General features: G+C 40.1%; 1 protein-coding gene across 2 annotated transcripts in view; it reads left to right on the top strand.

The window, feature by feature from the left end:
- Nucleotides 1-24802, top strand: part of atrx (ATRX chromatin remodeler) — a 68202-nt gene that overhangs the window by 20314 nt on the left and 23086 nt on the right. The window contains exons 10-29 of one of the 2 annotated variants that reach the window (XM_062045849.1): nt 416-558; nt 628-804; nt 898-1048; nt 1966-2065; nt 2354-2530; nt 2858-2999; nt 5399-5508; nt 5652-5798; nt 5879-6056; nt 7031-7168; nt 7239-7414; nt 7498-7615; nt 14680-14810; nt 15056-15150; nt 15292-15425; nt 15776-15929; nt 16065-16165; nt 16969-17077; nt 17155-17332; nt 17456-17647. In XM_062045849.1, the coding sequence (XP_061901833.1) occupies nt 416-558; nt 628-804; nt 898-1048; nt 1966-2065; nt 2354-2530; nt 2858-2999; nt 5399-5508; nt 5652-5798; nt 5879-6056; nt 7031-7168; nt 7239-7414; nt 7498-7615; nt 14680-14810; nt 15056-15150; nt 15292-15425; nt 15776-15929; nt 16065-16165; nt 16969-17077; nt 17155-17332; nt 17456-17647 (2851 nt within the window). The remainder of the gene's footprint in view (nt 1-415; nt 559-627; nt 805-897; nt 1049-1965; nt 2066-2353; nt 2531-2857; nt 3000-5398; nt 5509-5651; nt 5799-5878; nt 6057-7030; nt 7169-7238; nt 7415-7497; nt 7616-14679; nt 14811-15055; nt 15151-15291; nt 15426-15775; nt 15930-16064; nt 16166-16968; nt 17078-17154; nt 17333-17455; nt 17648-24802) is intronic. The other variant, XM_062045850.1, reaches the window with a different exon arrangement.

The raw sequence follows: 24802 nt of genomic DNA, 5'->3' as shown, positions 1-24802 counted from the left end.
TGCTGTTGAAAGTTGATCATAAACTTTTGTTTGTGTTCAATTACAGTGCATGTAATTTACCCGCTTTTTCGGTGAAAACATTGAGTAACTGTTGAACTATTTATAGCGGTGATTTCTGTTGGTAAACAAGTAAATGATGATTAGTTAATTAATTAATCTCTGTTCATGTAAAGAAGGAAGTGAAGACGTGGGGCAAGGCAAGAAGACGTTTGATTGGGTAGGTAGTGAAGGTACGTTTGAGAGAGCTACTGGGACAAATTCGATTGGTGAAAATGTGGACGATTAGCCGAAATTGTGAGGATTGGCCAAAGTTGCGAGGCCGCGTGTAATTTGAACTCTGCCGTCCTGTAGATGTTTTTGTATGTATAATCTCATGTTTGTTTTCCCTTTTCTCTCTCTATTCCTTGTCTTCAAGAATCGCAAAGAAAATGCTTCTTGCTCAGATCAAGTCAAATATTTCTTCCGGAGCAGAAAGTTCTGCCTCTGAAAGTGAAGAAGAGGAGGGGGGTAAAGGGAAATTATCCAAAAGAGTAAAAAAAGAAGAAGATGACGAAGAAGGTAGAATGCACCTAACACTTGTTATTTTTTAACGGTGCACATTCTGTGATTTATTTTCTTATTGTTCAGCAGATGAAGATACCGAAGACTCAGACTCTGATATAGAGGTGAAGAAGCGTGGGCGCCGCCACAAGTTGCTTCGTCACAAACTCTCACTTAGTGAAGCCGAGTCAGGTGATGACGACGAAGCCAGTGAAGGGAAGACCAAGAAGGCGGGCAAGAAGAAGAACAAGGAAAAGAAGAAAGGTACACAGTAAAATGATGTCCTATACTTGAGAGTTCAGTATGTGCCTTCTGTGTATAACTTTTGTCTTTTGTCTTTTGTCTTTTGTCTGGCAGTGGACAGCGATGACTCTGCTGATTCAGACTTCCAGAAGTCTGCATCTAGTGACGAGTCAGGGGAGTCAGGAGAGTCAGTGGAGTCAGGGGAGTCAGGGATAAGCGAAGAACTCAGCGAATCTGAAGATGACGGGAAACGTCGAAGGACCAGGTAAGTACCGTAGTTTTCCGGATTATAGAGCGCACCATTATATAAGCCGCACCCACTAAATTTTAAGGGGAATTTATTTCCATATATTAGGACTAAGCTGCAGATATATACGATGAGAAATTAGTTATTTGCACAAGAAATATTCTGTAAATGATTATTTCCATTCTTTTATGGTTTCCATAAAAGATGGTGCCTGTAACAGGGTAGTAAAACGGCTGATCAAACAAAACAGAAGTCATCATGGACCCACTAGCTGACGAAGCTAGCTCTCCAATCAGTTAAACAGACTCAATAACTCCATGGTGACATCATAATGAATTTACTGAGGAATTTGTCAAACTGAAACGATACAAAAATAATGCCCTTTTAAGTTAACAATACTAACACAGACACTCTTAAACATGCTAGCATATTAGCTAATGCTAACAATACTCGCTTGATTACATTACAAAAGCACATACAAATATGCATGAAAACACTTCTACAGACATCACACATGGGACGGTTTCTAAAGTATAAACAGTTTTTGTTGTATTGTAAAACTTACAAACGTTGCTTGGAGTGATAAATGAAGAATCCATACAAGCATAAACGCTATGGACGGCTAGAAGACAGAACGACCCTTCTACTTCCGGGTGAAAGCACTAAATAGAAGAACCTTGCAGCACTTGCAGTGAGCAAACTTGTCCAAAAGATGGCGCCATAGCACAAACATAACACACCTTTACATTTGCTTGTTTTTTGCAAACTATTTGCGTTATCGCCGCCAGCGAAGAAAAATCAATAAGTTAGCCACACCATTTTATATGCCGCAAGGTTCAAAGTGTATGAAAAAAGTAGCGGCTTAAAGTATGGAATTTTCGGTAGATGCAATAATATAGACTTGTTACTTTGACTCAAATTCTGTGTGTCTATAGATCGTCGAAGAAGAAGAAGGACAATGAGAAGAAAAGAGGTTCAAAAAAGAAGAAGAAGAGGCGCCGCATTAAAGTACAGGATTCTTCCAGCAATGAGAAGGTATTTCAAATGTAAAAATATACATGGCCTAGTTTTAGTCCTCCTGAAGAGTCCAAAATGTCCTTCTTGTTTGATTGCAAGGTGGTGGAAGTGGACTTGGTTAACTATAGCTAGCATGGCACCTAAATTATATTTTGAATTTATCCCTGGAGTGTGAATGATTACTGAGGGTACACATTACTCCTAGAACTAGTAAGCTCAAAGATCAAAGCTGGCAGAGTATTTTTTTTCTTTTTGCCCCCTAAGGGCTGAAGATCTGAGAGCTTAACTTTATGTTCATTTCCCCAGAGTGGAGAGGAAGATGACGATGACCCAGATGGCGAGGACCGCAAAGGCCGCAAAAAGATCCGCAAAATTCTAAAGGATGACAAGCTCCGGACAGAGACGCGAGATGCTCTCAAAGAGGAGGAGGACAGGCGGAAGCGTATTTCCGAAAGAGAGGAGCTGAGGAAGAAACTCCGAGAGGTACAACAAATGGAAATGTCTGGATTTTGGAAATGTATTTTATGGCCTCAAATTCAGCACTTTTTTTTTTTTTTTTTTTTTTTTTTTTTTTACAGTTTGCCACCACAATAATGCTACATTTAATTTAATATTTATTTTTCTAAGGATTTGGTTGATGAGAGGTCGATTTCAACTCCTTTATACACAAGTATAATATTCTGGACGGAGAAACACATTTTAACCATGTCTGCTGGTTGTCTGAAGATAAATGCATTACCTGTAAAATCATTGTTGGCTTATTTTTTATTTATTTTTTTAATAACATGATTTTCTATTGTTTCTGTTCAGACAATTGTGGTAGAAGAGGCTTCCCAGATGGTCTGTCCCATCACCACAAAGCTGGTTCTGGATGAAAACGAAGAGACCAAGGAGCCAATAGTGCAGGTGCACAGAAACCTTGTGACCAAGCTCAAACCTCACCAGGTCGATGGTAAGACAAGACAGCAGGATTGCTTAGCTTTTTTATTTGGTGAAAGGGAAAAATGTAATTGTTTCATTGCACTACTAACATTCTTGATGTGCTACTAAATGGAAAAATGTTGCAGGTCAGGAATTTTAATATTGCAATTTATTGTAAAAAATAGACCTAATAATATTTACCCTGTCAATATCTACTCTATTTGTCTTTAATTTGTTAATTGTTTTTAGCTCCCTTGTGTTCTCTCCGAAACAAAACACGGTCATGTCGTCTGCAAATGATACTAACTTTAAGTAATTTGTAACTTATAAATGTTGTTTATATAGAGGTTGAACAATTTGGTCCCAGTATTGAGCCCTGGGATGTGCCGCAAGATATCTCTAGCGCTGTTGACAAATTCTCACCTATCTTCACGTATTGTTTCCTGTTGGTTAAGAAGCTTCTGACCCAGTTCAAGACCAACCCTCTGATTTCATACTAATCTAATTTGTTAAGATATTATGATTAATTTGGTCAAATGCTGTCGTTAAATCCATAAACACTGTCATCTATTGCATTGGTAATTGCCTCTGTTACAGTAGTGGACATGACATGAGTATATGTCACCGACCTCTCCTCTCCCCCTATAATATTTTCAGGGACCTTTGTCATTTACAGTGCCTTCTTACTCGCATGTATTTTTAGTAGATAGAGGAAACAATGTAAAAGTGCTTTATCGCCTCAAACTTATATCCCACTATTTTTGGGAAATAGCCGATAATGATTAAGAACCCTATTCTCCCGTTTGTGCTTAAGTGGTTTTTTTTTTTCCATGCTTGAAATTACACGTTTATCTTATTTGTACTCTCCGATACAGCCTGCGGACTCGGCCACTCTGCAGGGATCAGGCAAAAGTGTGCAAGTCTGAAATAAAGGCGTGCTCATCATTTAAAAAATACTGGCAATTAACGATGACGCTCACTTGCCGTTGACGTGAACCTACTACAATGATTGCAAGCGGGTCAGGCTTTTGCGTATGTACTACAGTGCAAATGAGAGCTCTCCTTCATTTGTTGTCAAACTTTCAACGAATCGACAATCAGCAGCCCTCTACTCTTGCCATCGCAACAAACTATTGCCATTCCTAAACAAACCCTTTGCTTGTGTTTACTAATCCAACACTGCACGCCATCCACTTTTCCGGTTTTATTTGTTTGGTCACTGCAATAATAGTGGGGTCCTATTATTCAAAACCAACTTTTCTTACCTATTAGTACCTTTATTTTGTGTATTTTGGATCCTCATAAGTGCCGGAAATGTGACATAAAACTATGGAGGCATGGCGAAGGTGTTAATAAAATAATCTTACCTTCTTAGACTTAGACAAACTTTATTGATCCACAAAGGGAATTGTTCTGGGTTTCTGGGTCGCTCCTGAAGAGGAACCCTGGCGTTAAAGAGGGGTACCGCTTCTCGCCCCTCAAGATGGAGATGTTCTTCAAAGACGACGCCAACAACTTGCTCCAAAGGAGTCGTTTGAATTTGAGACTTTAGTGAAGTATTTTGCTCTTCCAAACTTGCTCCAAAGGAGTCGTTTGAATTTGAGACTTTAGTGAAGTATTTTGCTTTAGTTACGTCAGCACATATCTCCACGTATGGTAAAGGAATACCTGAAGAGGTTTGCGTGATTCTGCCATTTTTATTCAGTTGTAGTCAATAAGTTCCTTATTTGACCCCTACATGCATGATAAAATCCTGCGCTGTCGCATATGCTGTAGTTCTAATGTATCTGTCTGTAGACTCGATATGGAAGCGCTAAAAAACTACAACATGGCTGACGGGGTGGAGACACTGTTGAAGGGGGCTTGGAGGAGTGCTTCAGCGCGTAAATAAGACCGCCCACAAAATGGCACATACTGAAGATACAGTCAGAAAGCGGCTCATGTCGGAAATATTTTAATCGTATCGGAAGTGGAAAAGTTGTATCGTGAGTCGAGACAACCGTAATTTTAACCAAAAGGTTATCTTTTAAAATGTAGTGCAATCAATATAACTGACTCCCCCTTTGAGGACAGGATGTTTTGAAAGATGAGTCTGTAATATCAAGTCAGTCATAGCACAGCTCATGCGTTGCATGCGGTCTGCAGCTCAGGTTATCAGATGTTTGTCCTTCTAATTCTGTGGTTGGGCTATAACTGATTCTGTGGAATTTGAGCTGACATTTGTATGAATTAAATTATGTTATTGTATAATACATTCCACTACTGGGCAGCAACCAACAGAAAGTGCAGTTTATTAGCCTGTAGTTTGTTGGCTAAATTGCCTCAAGGGAAAATTGAATAGAAATGGATTGTGTATTTTAATTTACAGTCTCAGACTCTGTTGCCATAACCAACTTGTATTAATAAGCCCTTTCATTTGTTATGTTTCAGGAGTGCAGTTCATGTGGGACTGCTGCTGTGAGTCTGTTAAGAAAATTGAGAAGTCCGTTGGCTCTGGCTGCATTCTTGCACATTGTATGGGTCTTGGAAAAACACTGCAGGTGAGTCAAATTGAGCGGCTGTCAATGAGATTGCCCATCTTTACAATGTGTTAAAAGCAGAATACAAATGTCACGCTATTGAACGTGATTAACAGGATAATCTGTGCCTATCAACTAACTGCAGTTTTCTTTTTTCCCTGTAGGTGGTGACGTTCCTTCATACTTTGATCCTTTGTGAGAAGCTCAACTTCTCAACAGCCCTGGTGGTTTGTCCCCTAAACACAGTCCTTAATTGGGTCAACGAGTTTGAGAAATGGCAGGCGGGAATGAAAGATGATGAGTGTTTGGAGGTAATCACTTGCTACGGCAGCTGTTCATTGCCAATCTTATTTTTGGAGGATTACCCATTGATCCATGGTGTATTAAACAGGTGACGGAGCTGGCCACAGTAAAGAGGCCACAGGAGCGAGGGGTCGCCCTCCAGCAATGGCAAGATATGGGGGGTGTTATGATCATTGGCTACGAGATGTACCGAAACCTGACACAGGGTAGGAACATCAAAAGCAAGAAGCTAAAGGAAACATTCCAGAAAACTCTAGTTGACCCAGGTATGGTGAAGTTTCTAAACTAACATACAATTACAAAAAGTCAATAGATAAATGTACTGTACCCAGTAGCAGATACGTTTAATTGATTTTATATATTGTCTTCCTAGGGGAAATGAATGACTAGTTTTTTCTTTTATTTTTTTGTATGTTTTTTTACATTTTTATTTTATAACAATTTTAGCTCAGGTTATTTAACTGATCAAGTTATACCATTATAGATTTGACATACACTTTAATCCAGGGGGCCAATACATGGTTCTAATGGATGTGTCTCAAATCCCGATACAGCTTTTTCACTTCCTATCGGATACCAATATTGGAGCCTGGAGTGTTGGCCGATACTGATGTTAATAGAGTACAATATCAGAAGGAATCATTGTACATACTTTTTTGTAGTGTGGAATATTAGACAAGGTTTAGTCAGAAAACCATGGTAGGCTTGGAAAACACTAACCTTATGATGGACATATGCTTTTCTAATTGTGTGTTAATTTGTATTTGGCGACATCTAGTGGTCACAATTGTATTAAGTAAGTTTAAATGATCCAGACACATTTGTTACGGGATACTTTCTAATACATTTCTGCTCTTTAGACTTTGTTAGTGATATGTAACTATAATTATTTTATTCTATAGCCTACCATAGTTAACTTTTTAAATGACTTCACTAAAATACAAGAAAAGACCAACCTTGGAGGACTTTTAGATGTTAACTGGCTGTCCAGCTTTGCACAAGTAATCACGCTGCAGGACTGCTTACATCAGAGTTTATATTGTAGATTTTCGATGCAAGATGATATCCGTAGATTGTTTTTTTGCTGATCTTGGATTCGGTCATACCTTGTTCTGATAAAACAATTCGGGGGCCATTCATTCATGTCATTTAAAAAAATATATTGTAAAGGCATACAGCGCCCTGCTTTCCCAACTCTGATCAGATTTTCTTTGTTTTTCCACTCTAACTTTTCCTCCAGGTCCAGATATGGTGATCTGTGACGAAGGTCACATCCTAAAGAATGAGGCGTCTGCCGTGTCCAAAGCTATGAACTCCATTACGACAAGGAGGAGGATTGTGCTGACTGGAACACCTCTTCAAAATAACCTTATTGAATGTAATCCAGGCTACTGTTGGATCAGTTTTTGAAAGCCAAGCTTTTCTGACTCCCTCGTCCTTTTTATCAGACCACTGCATGGTGAACTTCATCAAAGAGAACCTGCTTGGGTCAGTTAAAGAGTTCCGCAATCGTTTCATCAACCCCATCCAGAACGGACAGTGTGCTGACTCCACAATGCAAGATGTACGCATCATGAAGAAGAGGGCTCATATCCTGTATGAGATGCTGGCTGGCTGTGTTCAGGTAACTCGTTCACTTCTCTACTCTTTTTTTTTTTTGGTTAGCATGTTATTTTTTGCTAAAAATATATTTTTTCTGATTTTTAGAGAAAAGATTACACTGCGCTCACCAAGTTCCTGCCTCCCAAGCATGAGTATGTGTTGTCTATCAGAGTTACTCCAATCCAGTGTAAACTCTACAGATACTACCTGGAGCACTTCACTGGTGAGAATATTCTTATTTTCTCTGATTTCCAATACACTCCAGCCTTTTTCACACAGCGCTCCCACAAATAATATTCATCTGAGCCTTAACAGAACATCCGGCAACATCCCACATCTGCTTTTTACACAAAAGTATTGCAAGTGGGATATTGGCGTGTAAGCGTTTACACAGTACAATGAGTAGGACAGTGTATGGTGTGATGCACAAAACCCCAAACCAGTGAAGTTGGCACAGAATACAATGATTTGCAAATCCTTTTCAACTTATATTCAATTAAATAGTGTGTAAAGACAAGATATTTAATGTTCAAACTGAGAAACTTAATTTTTTTTTTGCAAATAATCATTAACGTAGAATTTAATGGCAGCAACACATTGCAAAAAAGTTTGGCACAGGGGCATTTTTACCACTGTGTTACATGGCCTTTCCTTTTAACAACACTCAGTAAACATTTGGGAACTGAGGAGACCAATTTTTGAAGCTTTTCAGGTGGAATTCTTTCCCATTCTTGCTTGATGTACAGCTTTGCCAGTCTTCATTGTCGTATTTTATGCTTCATAATGCGCCACACATTTTCAATGGGAGACAGGTCTGGACTACAGGCAGGCCACTCTCTTTTACTACGAAGCCACTCTGTTGTAACACGTGCAGAATGTTACATGGCATTGTCTTGCTGAAAGAAGCAGGGGTGTCCATGAAAAAGACGTTGCTTGGATAGCAATATATGTTGCTCCAAAACCTGTATGTACCTTTCAGCATTAATGGCGCCTTCACAGATGTGTAAGTTACCCATGCCTTGGGCACTAATACACCCCCATACCATCACAGATGCTGGCTTTTGAACTTTGTGACCATAACAGTCCGGATGGTTATTTTACGCTTTGTTCCAGAGGACACAACGTCCACAGTTTTCAAAAACAATTTGGAATGTGGACTCGTCAGACCACAGAAAACTTTTCCCCTTAGCATCAGTCCATCTTAGATGAGCTCGGGCCCAGCAAAGCCGGCTGCGTTTCTGGGTGTTGTTGATAAATGGCTTTCGCTTTGCATAGTAGAGTTTTAGCTTGCACTTACAGATGTAGCGACGAACTGTAGTTACTGACAGTGGTACTCTGAAGTGTTCCTGAGCCCACGTGGTGATATCCTTTGCACACTGATGTCACTTTTTGATGCAGTACCACCTGAGGGATCCAAGGTCACGGGCATTGCTGCTTACGTGCAGTGATTTTTCCAGATTCTCTGTACCTTTTGATGATATTACAGACCGTAGATGGTGAAATCCCTAAATTCCTTGCAATAGCTGGTTGAGAAATGTTGTTCTTAAACTGTTAAACAATTTGCTAACGCATTTGTTCACAAAGTGGTGACCCTCGCCCCATTCTTGTTTGTGAATGACTGAGCATTTCATGGAAGCTGCTTTTATACCCAATCACGGCACCCAGCTGTTCCCAATTAGCCTGTTCACCTGTGGGATGTTCCAAATAAGTGTTTGATGAGCATTCCTCAATAAGGCTGCAGCTAACGATTATTTTTCTATCGATTAATCTATAGATTATTTTTTCGATTAATCGGTTAATCTATAGATTATTTTTTCGATTAATCTATAGATTATTTTTTCCTTTTGCCGATTATTTTTTTATTCAAAATGAAGATGAAAAAATAAATGTAGGCCCGTTTTTTCAAAAGGCATGGCTTTTATTTACAAAAAAAAAGAAGTATGGCCACTCAGTCAACATTGACAACAACATGACTAAATATTCTGTAACAATGTAAACATTTAAAACTTTTAACATTTAACAAAATTAAAAGTAGCTTATTTGCTTTTTAATGTGCAAATATAAAAGTCAACATCCAGTGCAAATCTTAATATTCTGCAATAGTATAAGCATTTCAAAAGTAAAAGTATTGCTTATTTTGCTTTAAAATGTGCAAAAATAAAGATAAACATCCAATACAAAAAAGTGCAAAACGAAATATTCTGTAACAACAGTGTAAACATTTCAACAAAAGTGAAAGTATTGCTTATTTGCTAAAATGTGCAAAAATAAAGATAAACATCCAATACAAAAAAGTGCCAATCTAAATATTCTGGAGTACTGTAAACATTAAATATTGCTTTTAAAATGTGCAAAATAAACATCCAGTCCAACACAGTACACAATAACCAATTCTACTCATTCCAGTGAGTGTCTAACAGTTGTAATGAAGAAAGGTTAGCATGTGTACATGTTTGGTTCTTTTCTTGTTTATAATATTCCCAGAAGCTGAAAATAGGCGCTCAGAAGGGGTCGATGTGGCTGGAACTGAGAGCTAATTAGCCTTCACCTCAAGCCAGGATTTCGAGCGAGCTGAGCTGCAGTTTAAGTTTCTAGAAGGTCAACGGGCTCATAGTGATGTTAGTAGTAGTTGACTGGGAGGTGTTTATTATCATTTGGGGAGAGTCCGCTGCCTGATGCTCACCTGCTAAACACCTATCTGCTCCACCCTGAAGCGCTGACTACATGCGCTCTGAATACGCACTGCTGATTGGCTGATAATGCTTCGTGTGTTCCAATCAGATGGTTGTGTGGGTGGGACAATGCTGCGTGTGTACCAATCAGATGGTTGTGTGGGTGGGACAATGCTGCGTGCTGAGACAGAGGCAGACGGAGCAAAGCAGCTTGTTAAGACTTTAGCTTAGAAACTCGTTCGGTACACCCCCGTACCGAACCGAAAGCCCCGTACCGAAACGGTTCAATACAAAACACGTACCGTTACACCCCTAGCAGATACAAATGGCACATTCATGTTTTTGTGTAATGATGACAACGTATGCTCGCGCGGACGATTGACTAGTTGATGGTTTTCTTTTCAAATGTTCGTTCATAGCCGTTGTGCTGCTATGATAGGCCATTTCCGCTCGACACAGTGTGCATACAACAACATTATTAGGCCGTTTATTGAAGTACTCCCACACTTTTGGCATGCTTTTCCCCCTCGCTCGCACCGCTCGCATCGTCTTCTTTGATCGTCTGCTTTGCGCTTCGCCATGACGGTAGTGTGACGTCATTATGCGACGCGTCGACGCACAAAAACGGCGTCGACGTATTTACGTAACCGATGACGTCGACTACGTCGACGCGTCGTTTCAGCCTTATTCCTCAACTTTCTCAGTCTTTTTTGCCACTTGTGCCCGCTTTTTTGAAACATGTTGCGGGCATCAAATTCCAAATGAGCTAATATTTGCAGAAAATAACAAAGTTTACCAGTTCGAACGTTAAGTATCTTGTCTTTGCTGTCTATTCAATTGAATATAGTTAGAAAAAGATTTGCAATTCACTGTATTCTGTTTTTTTTACAATTTACACAACGTGCCAACTTCACTGGTTTTGGTGTTTGTATAAAATACTGAGGATGTAAATCATTCAGCACATTCAGTTTGATTCTGATTCTTGGCGTGACTATTCCATTTAAATTCCATTCTTGATTAAAACGATTCACAGTCAATACTCCTGGTAATTCAGAAAAAATCTACAATCTAAAAATAGTCAGGAGTCTCAAGACATAACACAGATTATAAACATTTGCCAGTTTTAATTATTGAAAAGGAATATGGGATTTTACAGGTAAATAATTTTTCTTAACTGGAAAAAATGCATTTCCCCCACTCCGGTGTTTAAAAATATTTTCCTAAGAGAGCCATAGTAAGGAGCTGAATAAAAGCAGGCATGACTTTAAAAACTGGTTATGTTCAAGAAAATTTAGGTTTAAAAAGGTCAATAAGTGATTGTAAATTTGTAAATACACAGATGCTGTGTTCACAAAAACTGTAGGAAAATGCAAACCTTTGTACCTTTCTTATTTAGCTGAACTCAATTAAATGCAAAACATTAAAGATTTCAGCATATGGAAAGTATTCAAACAATTGTGTGACTTGAAATATTTAATATCAGTTATTGTTGCAGACTCATACAGATCAATACACACACGGATGTACATATGATATTGCAAACAAGACAGGAAATGCCTCAATATTTCTGAGTCCCAAAAGTGTACAGTATTTCAGTGTATTTACATGAGCGTTGCTAAATAGACAATCGTTCTATATACTCTAGTCCAGTCTGATTTTGCGATCCTACCGTTTGAACAGGTTTTTGGCGCCACACGATCGCTATGCTTTAAGTCTGCACAGAAATCTCATACCAGAATTAAGGGAACACTTGAACTAATATAAGTATAGCAAGTATAAAAAGCATGCAACCAGCAATTAAGTAATAACTCCATTAAATATGTCATGTTAAGGCTTACCTACTATCATTTTATTGACAACCTGGTCTGGTGAAGATAAAGTCGTTTTAAAAAAATAAATAAAACTGATAAATTTAAAAAATAAAACTTTTTCTTGAATAAAAAAGACAGTAAAACAATATAAAAACAATTACATAAAAAATAGTAATTAATGAAAATGTTAGTGGACCAGCAGCACACACAATCATATGTGCTTCAAGGACTGTATTGTTCTATATTGTAGGAACCAGAAGTTTAATAACAGAAAGAGACAGTCCCTTTTGTGTGGATGGGGGAGGGAGGTTTTTTCGGTTGGTGCACTGGTTGAAAGTGTATCTTGTGTTTTTTTATGTTGATTTAATAAAAAATAAAAATAAAAAGTCTCACCTACAAAATTGTAGAATACAATATTATTTGTTTCTCTTCCATGATGAAACATTAGCAACATCTAAAGCGAGCTAATGTCAGCTGCAATAGCTGACTTTTCCCCTTGTTGCTGGAACTATACAGTACAGTATACAGCCTTTACCTAACAAACAGGCTTAAAAAAAACTGTTTTCTTAATAGATGGTTGAACATTTTAGATTGATTCCGAATCTTAATAAATAATGAGTCAAATATTTTTCCGGCACTCCTAGAAAATACTGCAATTGTCAGATAAGTCTTGGTTTGACCAGGCTGTGTGAAAAGGGCTGCTGATGTAGTTTGGTGTTATTTGCGGCATTACCTCTAGGGGCTGCTATGATGGAATATAAACTCACCCAGAGAGAAAACTAAAGCGCACTAAAGATTGCACTGGTAACATGCTTAACCTTCGACAAGGCTGAATCCTTTTACAACTTATGTTTGTTTCACAGTGCTCCCTTTACCGAGTGGCATTTACTGACTGTTTTATTTATTTATAACTGCATAGCTTTTCATCTACTACTTCGCTTTTCTGTTCCGCTTTAAGTCGTTTAGTAGACTTTCCTCTCAGAATGTGGCACTGTGTCTGTCTGTGTGTGTGTGCGTGTGTAAGAGTGGCAGCTGGCAAAGTGCCGCAGGCAGGGTTTAAGCACAGTTTCCCACGTCTCCCTAATGAAGAGCTCTGGGAGTGGGGTCAGGGGGAGGCGGGTGAAGGGAGTAGATGTGGGGGCATAGAGGAAAGAGAAAGATGTGTAGGTGGTTAGGGGGTACCTGAGATTCTGCACAAATCATGAAAACAAATGCAGGAGTGACCGGGTGGGTGGTTTGTGGCAATATGCTTTGATTAGACACTGCAATGCTGATATTGTGACTCTGCAGTGTGTTTACCCCCCAGACAACCAGTTAGTCAGTCTGCAAGGGGTGAACGTTTCTTCCCTTAGTGCTGCTTCCAAAAAGCCTCCTGTAACTCGTAACCTGTTGCGGCCACCGCACTTGCACATTGAAGATTATTTTTCTCAAGCCATTGTGCCTCTGAAGCGTTCTGGAACTTGGTATTAAAAAAGGAGCGTAATCAGGAAAATGTGTACCAAATTCAGTACTTTACTAGCTACCGACCGAATTCTGTTGGTACTACAGAGGACCGACTCATGGTACCATATTGCGAGATACCTTTTGTTGCACGTGACGTTGTGTCGACAGGTGTCTTTGTAGCAGACTGCTTCTAGGTAATGTTGCAATTGTTTATGCCAACAAAGCACGCATGCCTGATAGAAAGCGCTTAAAAGTAACTATGTATTCCATTTACCTTGGAAGTTGGAAGTCTGATCTGGGAGTTACCGTAAGGCCAAGCGTTCCAGTTACGAGGTCGGAAATCAAGATGGACACATCCAAGAAAGCTATTGACGCACTTTCCGTATCTGAATATAATATAATAATAAAAATTATAATTTCTGGTCGAATTGCGCTCCTTCTGCAACCTTCAAACACGGATGAAGAGGAAACCCAAAGATGCCATTGCTAGCAATGTAATACGCATATACCACATGAAGAAAGTAATTTACACTACAGAAACATTACCATATACTGTTTATATGTCAAACAATACATTGTATATGGCTGATTTACTGTCATAAAAACTAGTCAGAAGTGCTAATAACAGCTTTCACAGAAGCTATTATTATTGTTTACCCTCATAGCAGCCATCTTTGAAGCCAATTCAGGGGTGGTGAGAATGCTCCGACTTTCCGAGTTGGAAATTCGACCTCAAGGGGCGTTCGAGTTGAAACTTCCGACGAGGAACTTGGAAATTCTGACTTCCCAGTACAAATGGAATGTACTGTAAGGCTCCACTTTTTACAATGTGCTAGCTTAATGCTAAATTACATTGGCTATGCATATACATGCAACTGATCAACTTTAGCAATTTTACACTTAATAATGAAAACTACGACTAAGATGAACAAAAGACAAGGCTGGCACATTAAACTTAATTGCAAAGACTACTTCCGGAGTATGGCAAACCACAGAGGACCAACTGAAATACATGCATACTGACAAATGAGACTAAGTGCAAGAAAACAAAATATAACAACCAGGCAGCACAGTTATTAGCTACGTGTCAAATAAAAAAGCTGTTATTTTTAAGAAAATTATGATTTATTACAACATGAACAGACACAAAAGTACCAATAACTGGTTCTGTTGAGTACCAGTATTGATTACAAGCTACTGGAAATTGGTACTGTATTAGTTGAAATTTGAAAGATACCCATCCCGATTCACATTAAAATTTGTCTTCATGTTGGACTGTGATGATTTTATGTATGTATAAAAAGAAGAAGCTCCTGTCCAACACACATTCAATCTTCTGGAATCTCTCCCTCATGTTGCAGGTGTGGGGAAAGCTCCGGAGGGGGGCCGGGGCCGCGCAGGGACCAAACTCTTCCAGGATTTCCAGATGCTCAGCAGAATTTGGACCCATCCCTGGTGCCTTCAGCTGGATTACATCAGTAAAGAAAACAGGGTAGGAATGGGAAAATGAGATGTAACATCGCTAAACACGACGTGAGAACTTGGAAAATAATTTAGAATACAGAAGATCTTATCATCCATTATTCTAGGAAATGAAAGATGATTTAGAACAGAAGAAAACAAAAATGGCACCTTTGCTCATCACATGGTTCATTATTGGTTCTGCTGCACAGCATCCAGCTGTCAACATTTGGTCCACCACATATTTTAGCCTGACGGGCCTTTTCTTTTTTGCAGGGTTTCTTTGACGAGGACAGTATGGAGGAATTCATCGCTTCAGAAACTGACGAATCCTCCATGAGTCTGACTTCAGAAGATGAAAAGAAAAAAAAGTAAATACCGTACTCCAATTCCCAGTGTTGAGTATTTATAAAGCAAGAGACACATTGACATCCCCCCACCCCTCAGCCCCCCCTTTTCTTCCATCTGTTACTCTCGCTGACCCTGTGTCCTCCACTGTCCCTCCTTAATAGGAAAAAGAAGAAAGGCAAGGGTAGGGGATCTGATGACTCTGATAGCGATGATGTGGAAGTCATCAAGGAGTGGAACAGCAGCTCTCGAGGCAAGAATGGAGAGGGGCGAAACAGGCCAGAGCCGGTAGAGGAAGGTAAGTTTGAAGCCTGCAGAAGAGCTTTGCATTTTCCGACTGATAGTAATCGAGCTTGACAACCAAACGTGGACAAAATGGGATGATGAACATTGAGTGGTCACACATTACCAGATGTGGGTTTTATAGTTTGTAAGCCCCATAACCATGTAGAAGATGGTGTGCATATTGTTCCCCATAAACAATACTTCAAATAACCTTTCATTTAGTAATTGAATAAAAACAACTTCTACAAATGTGCATGCAAACGCATGATTTTTTTGTTAATTTGGCAAAAGCTGGGTTTGTTAGAGCCTGTTGTTGTGACTGTGTACAGGTTTGACGCTAATTTGTGTGTCTGTGTTGCAAAGAACGTCAACCGTCTGGCTCCGCACCAGGGAGCCCCACTGCTGACTGGCACAAGGAGTTTGTCACCGAGGCCGACGCTGAAATCCTGGCGCACTCTGGGAAATTGATGGTCCTCTTTGAGATTCTGCGCATGGCAGAGGAAGTGGACGATAAAGTGTAAGTGTGTCAGCGCTCCCAGCGTGTCTGCACCCATCTACGCATTGTGCCATTTGTATGTAGCTGGTTTGTAGTGTAATTGAATAGCGTTTGAAAAAAGTAAAGTGACACAGAGGAATCTTTGCCTGTCTACAGGTTGGTGTTCAGTCAGTCTCTTATCTCTTTGGACCTGATAGAGGACTTCCTGGAGCTGTCTTGCAGAGCTGCAGATGAAAATAAGGTCTCACCATACAAAGGTGGGCTTTGTACTTTGGTCCCACATTTCTTTTTTTACAGGAAGATGTCATTTGGCTCACTTGTGAGGCCGTTAATTATTTCACTGAATGATCCTTTATTTACCTGTGATCAGCTTCCGACTGAATGTTCTGCTTTGTAATGCTGCTCTTAGTTTTGTAATGTGGTAAAACTAACCAAGCACCGATTTAATAATGTATGCCATTTACTGATTTAGGGAGCTTTTATTGAGTTTTGTTGCCTTTCCCGAAATGTATCTTAATAGTTTTACACCAGACTCTTTGAGCCGACCAACTGTGTGTGATACCAAAAATGATAACATTTTCTTTCGGGTCGTATTTTCCATGCTGAGATGCAAGTTTCCATGAAGCCAGCCCACGTGCAACATGTATTTTTTCGTACACACTTGTGTGCTTATTGGCCTTAAATGTGCGCACGCATACAGGCTGCCACCGGTGTAAGGTCATGTTCCTAATTAAATTTCAGCAGCTGTTCTTACTTTCATTTTTAAAAATGATTAGACCTTGACTTTTTATTCCACCAAAAATGTTTGCTCAAGGGTTCCTAATTTGTAATGAAAAGATCACAGTGCTGTAATTGGAAACATACTCAACTGTTGCTTATGAAGGCTAGTAGGGGGGGTGGCCACATCGAAGGTTACATTCAGCGAGCCTCCAGCCGCCATAACCGCCTATCTGCTAATGCCCATACCGGGTCGTCTTTGACAAGAAACGGCCTAGTTGATGCTGACATGTGTTGTTGAAGGACTTCTACCAGTTTTCTTAACGGTCATATGTCTCATAAGGTGAAGGCAAGTGGTACAGGAATATTGACTACTATCGTCTGGACGGCTCCACCAATGCCACCACCAGGAAGAAGTGGGCAGAAGACTTCAATGACCCCGCCAACCCAAGGTAATTTATTGATTCATTTCTGATACTCATGATAGTCTTCAATCTACAATTCTTTTGCACTATTCTATCTATTCCAGGGGTCGTTTGTTCCTCATTTCGACACGAGCCGGTTCCCTTGGCATCAACCTGGTGGGGGCCAACCGGGTCATCATATTTGACGCCTCTTGGAATCCTTCATACGACATTCAGAGTATATTCAGGGTGTATCGCTTTGGCCAACTGAAGACCGTGTTTGTCTACAGGTTCCTGGCGCAGGTGATTTAGCCAGCTAATATACATCACTCAACTTGTGCCAAGCAAATGGCACAATCCTGTAACTTCTTGGCACCCTGTAACTCACATGAATATCTTTCCTGGATTGATATTTTTTGTTGTCAGGGCACAATGGAAGACAAGATTTATGACCGTCAGGTGACCAAACAGTCTCTGTCATTCCGTGTGGTGGACCAGCAGCAGATTGAAAGGCACTTTACCATGAATGAGCTTTCAGAGCTCTATACCTTTGAGCCGGATTTGTTGGATGATCCCTCAGAAAAGAAGAGCAAGAAAGCTACGCCGGTGCTCCCCAAGGTAATCTTTCACTTTCATGTACGTCACCCTCAGGTGGTAAAACAATTCAGTAAATAAAAGCAGGCATAAGTCAGGCTTATAATTGGTCTTTCTATAGTGTTCTTTATTCGATACCCCAAAGGAAATTTAGTCTGAAACCCATTAGTAACAGTGTTCTTTCTTCCAACCTGTTGGTATTTATACAAGATTATTCTTACGTAAGTAAGTTGTGTGCCTATTTTTGGGGGTATATTATTGATGATCTTCAGGATGCACACCAGTGTGAGAAATGACAGAAGAACAGTGTGGCCATGGTAAAATACTGTATTTAACAGTTGGTAAAAGCACGTACGTTCCTCGAACACTTGATCAACATAATTGATACATAGGATGTTTGTATAACATAGCATAAAAATGTCTTCACAGATTATATTCCACAGATGTTGTTGTTAATCATGTGTATTTTATGCATTTGTTTATATTAAGGTAATAACATACTCGGACCCCCATTAGTTGTCGTGATTTTTTTCTGACCTTTTTGCAAAGATGTGAATTTGGATTATGTGATTTTTTTTTCTTCCCCCACCCACATTAATGTTGTTATTTAGGCCCCCTGGGGTTAAATGAGAGAACACAGCGCTTGCATGGGCCATCCAAACTCACGCAGCTGCACGCATCTGTTTACTGCTATTTACTAAATAGTCTCCTCTTTGCAGTTCTCCTATAAACCTGCACTTTTTTCTTCATTCCTCGCAATCATTTACTTCGTTGTTGATCTCACTAGTTTTTCACGTTCCTTTTTTTTGAGTCCCAGGGTTGGTTCACTTTTGTTGTCGTGTTAAGCAGCATCTAGTTTTGATTTGGCCAACGTTTCATTGCACAATTCTGTAAACGACGTGCATAAGGCAAATACTGTTTACTCGAACCTTCACACCGGGCCATCTGTTGTCCATTTACATGATCTAAAGCACCAGCATGCCCTCCATAAGTATAAAGTTCAGGTAGCAGCCCTGAATCAGTTGACCCTCAAGCTGAAATCACTGTCTAAGCTTTTGTAGCTTTTTACAAGTAAGTGGGTCACTTTTAAAAGTTATGCATTGCACAGATGTGTTTAGTGAGCCATGTCATGGACATAAATGACTTTTAGTGAGCTACCAGCATTTGTTTTACAGTATTATGAACAAAGGCTGATCTTGTACAGGGGGTTAACTATGATGATGATGACGACGGCAGCTGAGCTGCAGTATAATGGAAGGAATTCTCTGTCTGGATTCATGTGAAGATGAGTCAGAAACCCTCTCTTACTTTGAGCCAACTGCCTTCTGCACAGACAAGGAATAGCTAAAGTCCTTTGTTGGTCTTTTTACTGCAAAGTGCTGTCTACCCGGGCAGAGAAATTTGCCAAAAAATAATCAACTGTCCAGTGCCACTGAGTGTTATCCATTGTATTAATGCACCTTGCTTATCTAGCCTTATGGCTTTAGTTTCTTCTCTGCAGATGTCCCCCATCCATTATAGAGCTACACCATATTGTCCCCGGTGATCTTTGCAGCCATCTGTTATGCTGACTAACCTCTCTACCTCTAAATGTTCAAAGCGAGCCCAGTAAAGTTGTTTTTCTTATCCACCCTCTGGCCTCCCCCTGCCTGATGAAGGGTCATTATTTAAACCCCTCTCTTAAAGATGTCTCTGTGCTCTTCAGAGAAACTAATTGAAGACAAAAGAGGCAGGCGCACTTCCCCTTAATGACAAAGAAGGCCTTGCATCCCAGACATGAGGTTTTGACTTCCCACCCACCCTTCCAGACACAACCTATTTCCTGTTCATCACGCTCGTCCATAGAGCATGCATCCACTTGTAGAGCAGGCCGCCCGCACACGGCTTGTTGTGCAGCTCTGCAGGTTTCCTTCAACTGCTGGTCAAAGCTGCAGATTGTGCATGTACATTGTGGCTTGTGTTCTCTGCGGGGCTTGACTGCACCAGTGGTCATTAGACCCAGGCACGTACACTGGAAAGGCCGTAGGGAGGCTGCATTGGAATTTAAGTATAGACAAGAACAAACTGGAGCAATAAGCCAAACACTCGACTCATTAGTGGTATGAAATCATTTTGACCTTTGGTGCAAAATACATCCTTTAAGTCTTTCAGTACATAATGTATCCCCAATGTGATTTTTACTCAGTTCCAGAAAATATTTTCTATTGAATATACAGTAATTTCTCATCTCGCAAGTATTCAAAAATATTGTGATTTTTACTCAGTCCCAGAAAATATTTTCTATTGAATATACAGTAATTTCTCAGCTCGCAAGTATTCAAAAATAGTGATTTTTACTCAGTTCCAGAAAATATTTTCAATTGAATACACAGTAATTTCTCAGCTCGCAAGTCTTAAAAAATTATGTTTGAGCTTGATTTATTGCTGTTGAAAAAGTCCCTAATCAGCTGAGCTTTTTTACTAGTAGCACCAGTGCTACTAAATGTAAAAAAATTGTAGCACCGGTGCTACTAAATGGAAAAAAATTAGTAGCACAGAATTGTTTTTGTATCACAGAACTTTTTTTGTAGCAATATATGTAAAGAAATAAATAAATGATAAATGGGTTATACTTGTATAGCGCTTTTCTACCTTCAAGGTACTCAAAGCGCTTTGACAGTATTTCCACATTCACCCATTCACACACACATTCACTCACTGATGGCGGGAGCTGCCATGCAAGGCGCTAACCAGCAGCCATCAGGAGCAAGGGTGAAGCGTCTTGCCCAAGGACACAACAGACGTGACTAGGATGGTAGAAGGTGGGGATTGAACCCCAGTAACCAGCAACCCTCCGATTGCTGGCCCGGCCACTCTACCAACTTCGCCATGCCGTCCCTGTAATGCCGTCGTCTGTAATGTCTTAAATATCACAGTTTCATTAACACTCAAACAAGGTACACGTGCACTTATACATACAAACACAATACCATCATAAGGCTTACTGTAACACTTAAACGTATGGTTTGGGCAAGGACTAGATCATCGTATCGTTTATTATTTGTGTTAGACCACAGCTATCAGTTATAGTCTGGAGCGCTATGCACAAAGGTGGGGTATTCATATGGATATTAAAATCCCCAATTCTAATTATATTATCTGCGTGCATCGCTAGATCAGCAACAAGCTCTGAACAATCACTGATAAAGTCCGAATAGGGCCTCGGGGGGGATAGATAACAGCCAGATGGAGAGGTAGCAGTGTGACAGACCTCATGGTAAGCACCTCAAATGATTTATATCTATTACTTAGGTTAGGGCTAAGGTTAAGGTTTTCATTGGATATTAGTGCGACCCCTCCACCCCCTTTAAGGGGACGACAATATGTTAAAGTTAAAGTACCAATGATTGTCACACACACACTAGGTGTGGTGAAATTTGTCCTCTGCATTTGACCCATCCCCTTGATCACCCCCTGGGAGGTTAGGGGAGCAGTGGGCAGCAGCGTAGCCGCGCCCGGGAATCATTTTTGGTGATTTAACCCCCAATTCCAACCCTTGATGCTGAGTGCCAAGCAGGGAGGTAATGGGTCCCATTTTTATAGTCTTTGGTATGACCCGGCCGGGGTTTGAACTCACAACCTACCGATCTCAGGGCGGACACTCTAACCACTAGGCCACTGAATATGTGCACTCGTATAGTTAGGAAATGCCTCGTTAAGTGGAAAATATTCATCTGGTTTTAGCCAAGTCTCATAGAGACCAATGAGGTTAAGATTGTTGTCTCTAATGACCTCATTAAATAATAGCGCTTTGGGAGGCAATAATCTGATGTTTAAAACGCCCATATTATAGGTAAGTGGGCTGTTTTTAGGCATTATTAATTATAATAATTATAAATTAATATTACGTCTATTTCCCTCGGTGAGCCTTATATAATTTCGATCACATCTAGGAATTGATATGGTGGGGATCTAGAGATTATTTGCTTGGTGCTGCAATAGATTTAATGCTTCATCATTTTCCACCTCAGTAGAATGCATGTTCACCTCTGGCACAGTCACTACAGAAAAAATATGTGAGTCATGTATTATTCTACGGCAAATGCTATGTGTGCAGGAATTTTCCAGCCTCGCCCTGGTTTGTACTAGCTTAACTGAGTCCTCACCCGGGCTAACAGGCGCTCTAGTTGCCTGTGTCCAAGCATGCTCTAGTGTAGTCAGCCAAGTGTGACTCAAACAGTAATCTATGTTGATAGAAAGTAATGACCCTGGTCTTCAGCAAGCTTGGTTTGCCCCAGAAAGAGGGCCAATTATCAATAAACGTTAGTCCCTGTTCTCTACAAAAACTATACAGCCACGTGTTAAGAGAGACTAATCTGCTATACCTCTCATCATTGCCTCTCGCAGTCAGGGGGTCCGAGACAGGTACTCGATGACGAGACGTCTTTCTAGCGAGATTACAAGTCCCAACTAGGTTTTTCTTTGTAATCTTTGACTGTCTCATCCGAGTGTCATTGGAGCTGACGTGTACAACTATGATCGCGTAGCTAGTGGTGCGATTAGCCTGTTGTACATGTTTACTAGGCCTGTTGCGAGTCAGCTCACTAAGATTAGCTTCAATGTCCTGGGAATACACTTCATTATCGCTGGTTTACAAAGCTGTATGTTCCGGGTGATGGAGTCCCCTATGACTAAGGTGTGGTATCTGGTGGACTGAGGTGTAGGACTAGCCAAAGGGCTCTGTATCTATTACGCGTCTCAACTGGTTCACCGTGGCTTGTAAGCCGCTTGGGGCATCTACAAACTGGGCTAGTCAGCTCGCTACAGCTAACGCTAGAAAACGTGTCCTCGGCGCCTAAAGTTACCAAATTACTCTGCTCTAACTGGCGGACACGGCCCTCTAGTAGAGCCAACCTATCCATGCGTAAGGTGCATAAAGAACAGGAAACCATACTCGCCTTGTTTCTTCCACCGAGTCAGGTTCTTGCTGCCTTTAGAGCACAGTAGCTTCGGACCGGGACTAGCTTAGCTTCGCTACCTTAGCAACTAGCTAACTGAAAGTGAGGCGGTGAAACAGAGAGTGGGTGCTTTGTAAGTTAAAAAAGAATACTAAATTTGTAGAAGGATTAAAGAAAGCTGTAAAACAATTAGAAGAAGCACACAGATAGAAAGATATCACTTAGCTTTGAACAACAAAACAGGGGCGGCGAGCAAACTTCCGGACATAACGTCAGTCGAGTAAGAAAAGACAAATACCAAACACTTAAGGTTGAATTAATAAGGGGGAACATTTTCTACTCTTTTTCAACATTCAATAAATGTTCAATAAAAGTACGGTAACCAACATTTTAAAAATATAATTACCTGCTGTGTTTGTTTTTCAACATAAAAATAATACAATACTAATATCAAAAATCAAGTGCGACCAACAACTCTTCCGGTTGAATAAACAGTAGGTTTTCCTGTGAAATTAATAGCAACCAAATCTTTTCAGGGTAAATGAGCAGTGGTTTTACCTGCTACTACTCTCATTTTAATAAACAGCTACGGTGGCCAAGAAAAGGCACAACAAACGCAAAAGCCATAACACAACCATATAAAGCCACATCAACAACTTTCAGCTATAGCACGAGTGGAAAAGCCACAACAAATACAAACGCCACAACAACTTTAAGCCAACACACACCATAAAGACGCAACGTAAGTGACTGCGGACAGTTTGGCCAATGCACCAAATAACTGAGGTGGAAGGTTGAAAACTGTAATGAACAAAGTTGCAAAAGTAAGTGAAGTGTGACCACTCTTTCAGTCAGAAATAACTTTTTTATTTTTATTTTTTGCTTTTTTAATAACCGTAATATACTATGTTCACAAAATGTTCCCGCTGTCACTTCTTTGATGGTTTAAAGTTGTGTTATGACTTTGTTATTGTGTTGTGGCATTTGATTTTTGTTGTGACCTTTACAATCGTACTGTAGCTGAAAGTTGTTGTGTTCTGGCTTTGTTATTGTCCTGTGGCGTTTGCATTTGTTGTGACATTTCTCGGTCACCATAGGTATCCGCCATAGGTATCCACCATTGTATGTTTTGATGACTGATGGCGCGTGGCGATTACTCCGACGGGCAGACAGGCTTCTGCACTCTTCTGCCCTTTAAATTACCTCTTGAGGAACTCTAAAAAACATTAATCTTTTTTGCGATTTTTACTATTCATACAGCCGAAGACAACACAAGCATAGAGCAGTTTTTCTTCGAGAAAGGCTAAATGGCGCCTAGAACCCTTTGAGAACAGAGCTAGCTTGACCACCGCGCATATTTAATAGGCGGGATGTGAGCCGCGCGTGACGTCAGTAAAATCCAAGCAATAGAATTGAATTGGTTAAAAAAAAAAGTTGTGAAAAATACCAAACCTTGTAACAAAACATAACAAAAAACACATTTTGATATTAAGTGGGACAGTTAGACACAGTTTTCCTCGTTTGTGTCGTTGTTGTTAATAGTACTCTGATGACTCCTGGTAGCCAACTTTGAAACTTTTAACTGGTACAAATAGTCTCCGCAGGAAATCCATCGCAAGCCCGGCCAAAAGTCTGGACATTTCAAACTCAAGAATTTCTATCCTCAATCTTTGTTAGAGTTACATTTTTAGGTGGATATCTCGCAGTTGTTTCCAATGTGAAAATGTGTAATACAACACCAGATAACCAATAGTTATCCAACAATGCAGACAGTGGTACACGCAGCTGTCTTAAACATTGAAGCGCCATAGCCATAACAAAAAATGTCTTGCTATTTTCTTCCAAGGCTAAATTGTTGTGCAGAAAACTCCATAGAGAGATGATAGAGCCAAGCTTCCATAAAACAAGATTTTTTTTTAGTTGAAGGTTTATGGATTGGCCCCTGATCTATTGGCGATCTTACATTTTTTTGTTGCCGTCCGTAAAATGTTGTCTCCATTTTCATGTAGCAATACGACCATTGCATTTCAAAGGAAGAAAAACAGTTTATCCACCCTGGACCACTGATTGTCAATACATTCTACCATTACATGACTGTATGACCAAGACAGAAAAACACTGTGGATGGTGTAAATTCAATGTGGTCCTAAAAGCTGTCTTGGGCTCCTCATGTTGGGCAGTGCTCCCAGTTTTAAGTGTGTTTCCGCAGAGAAACTAGTTGAGTGTGTGTGGTGTCTTTGGG

This window comes from Entelurus aequoreus, linkage group LG04 (genome assembly GCF_033978785.1).
Source record: "Entelurus aequoreus isolate RoL-2023_Sb linkage group LG04, RoL_Eaeq_v1.1, whole genome shotgun sequence".
Taxonomy (NCBI): Eukaryota; Metazoa; Chordata; class Actinopteri; order Syngnathiformes; family Syngnathidae; genus Entelurus; species Entelurus aequoreus.
Note: the sequence above shows the minus strand (reverse complement) of the source record. Positions and strands in the feature narration are given on the sequence as shown.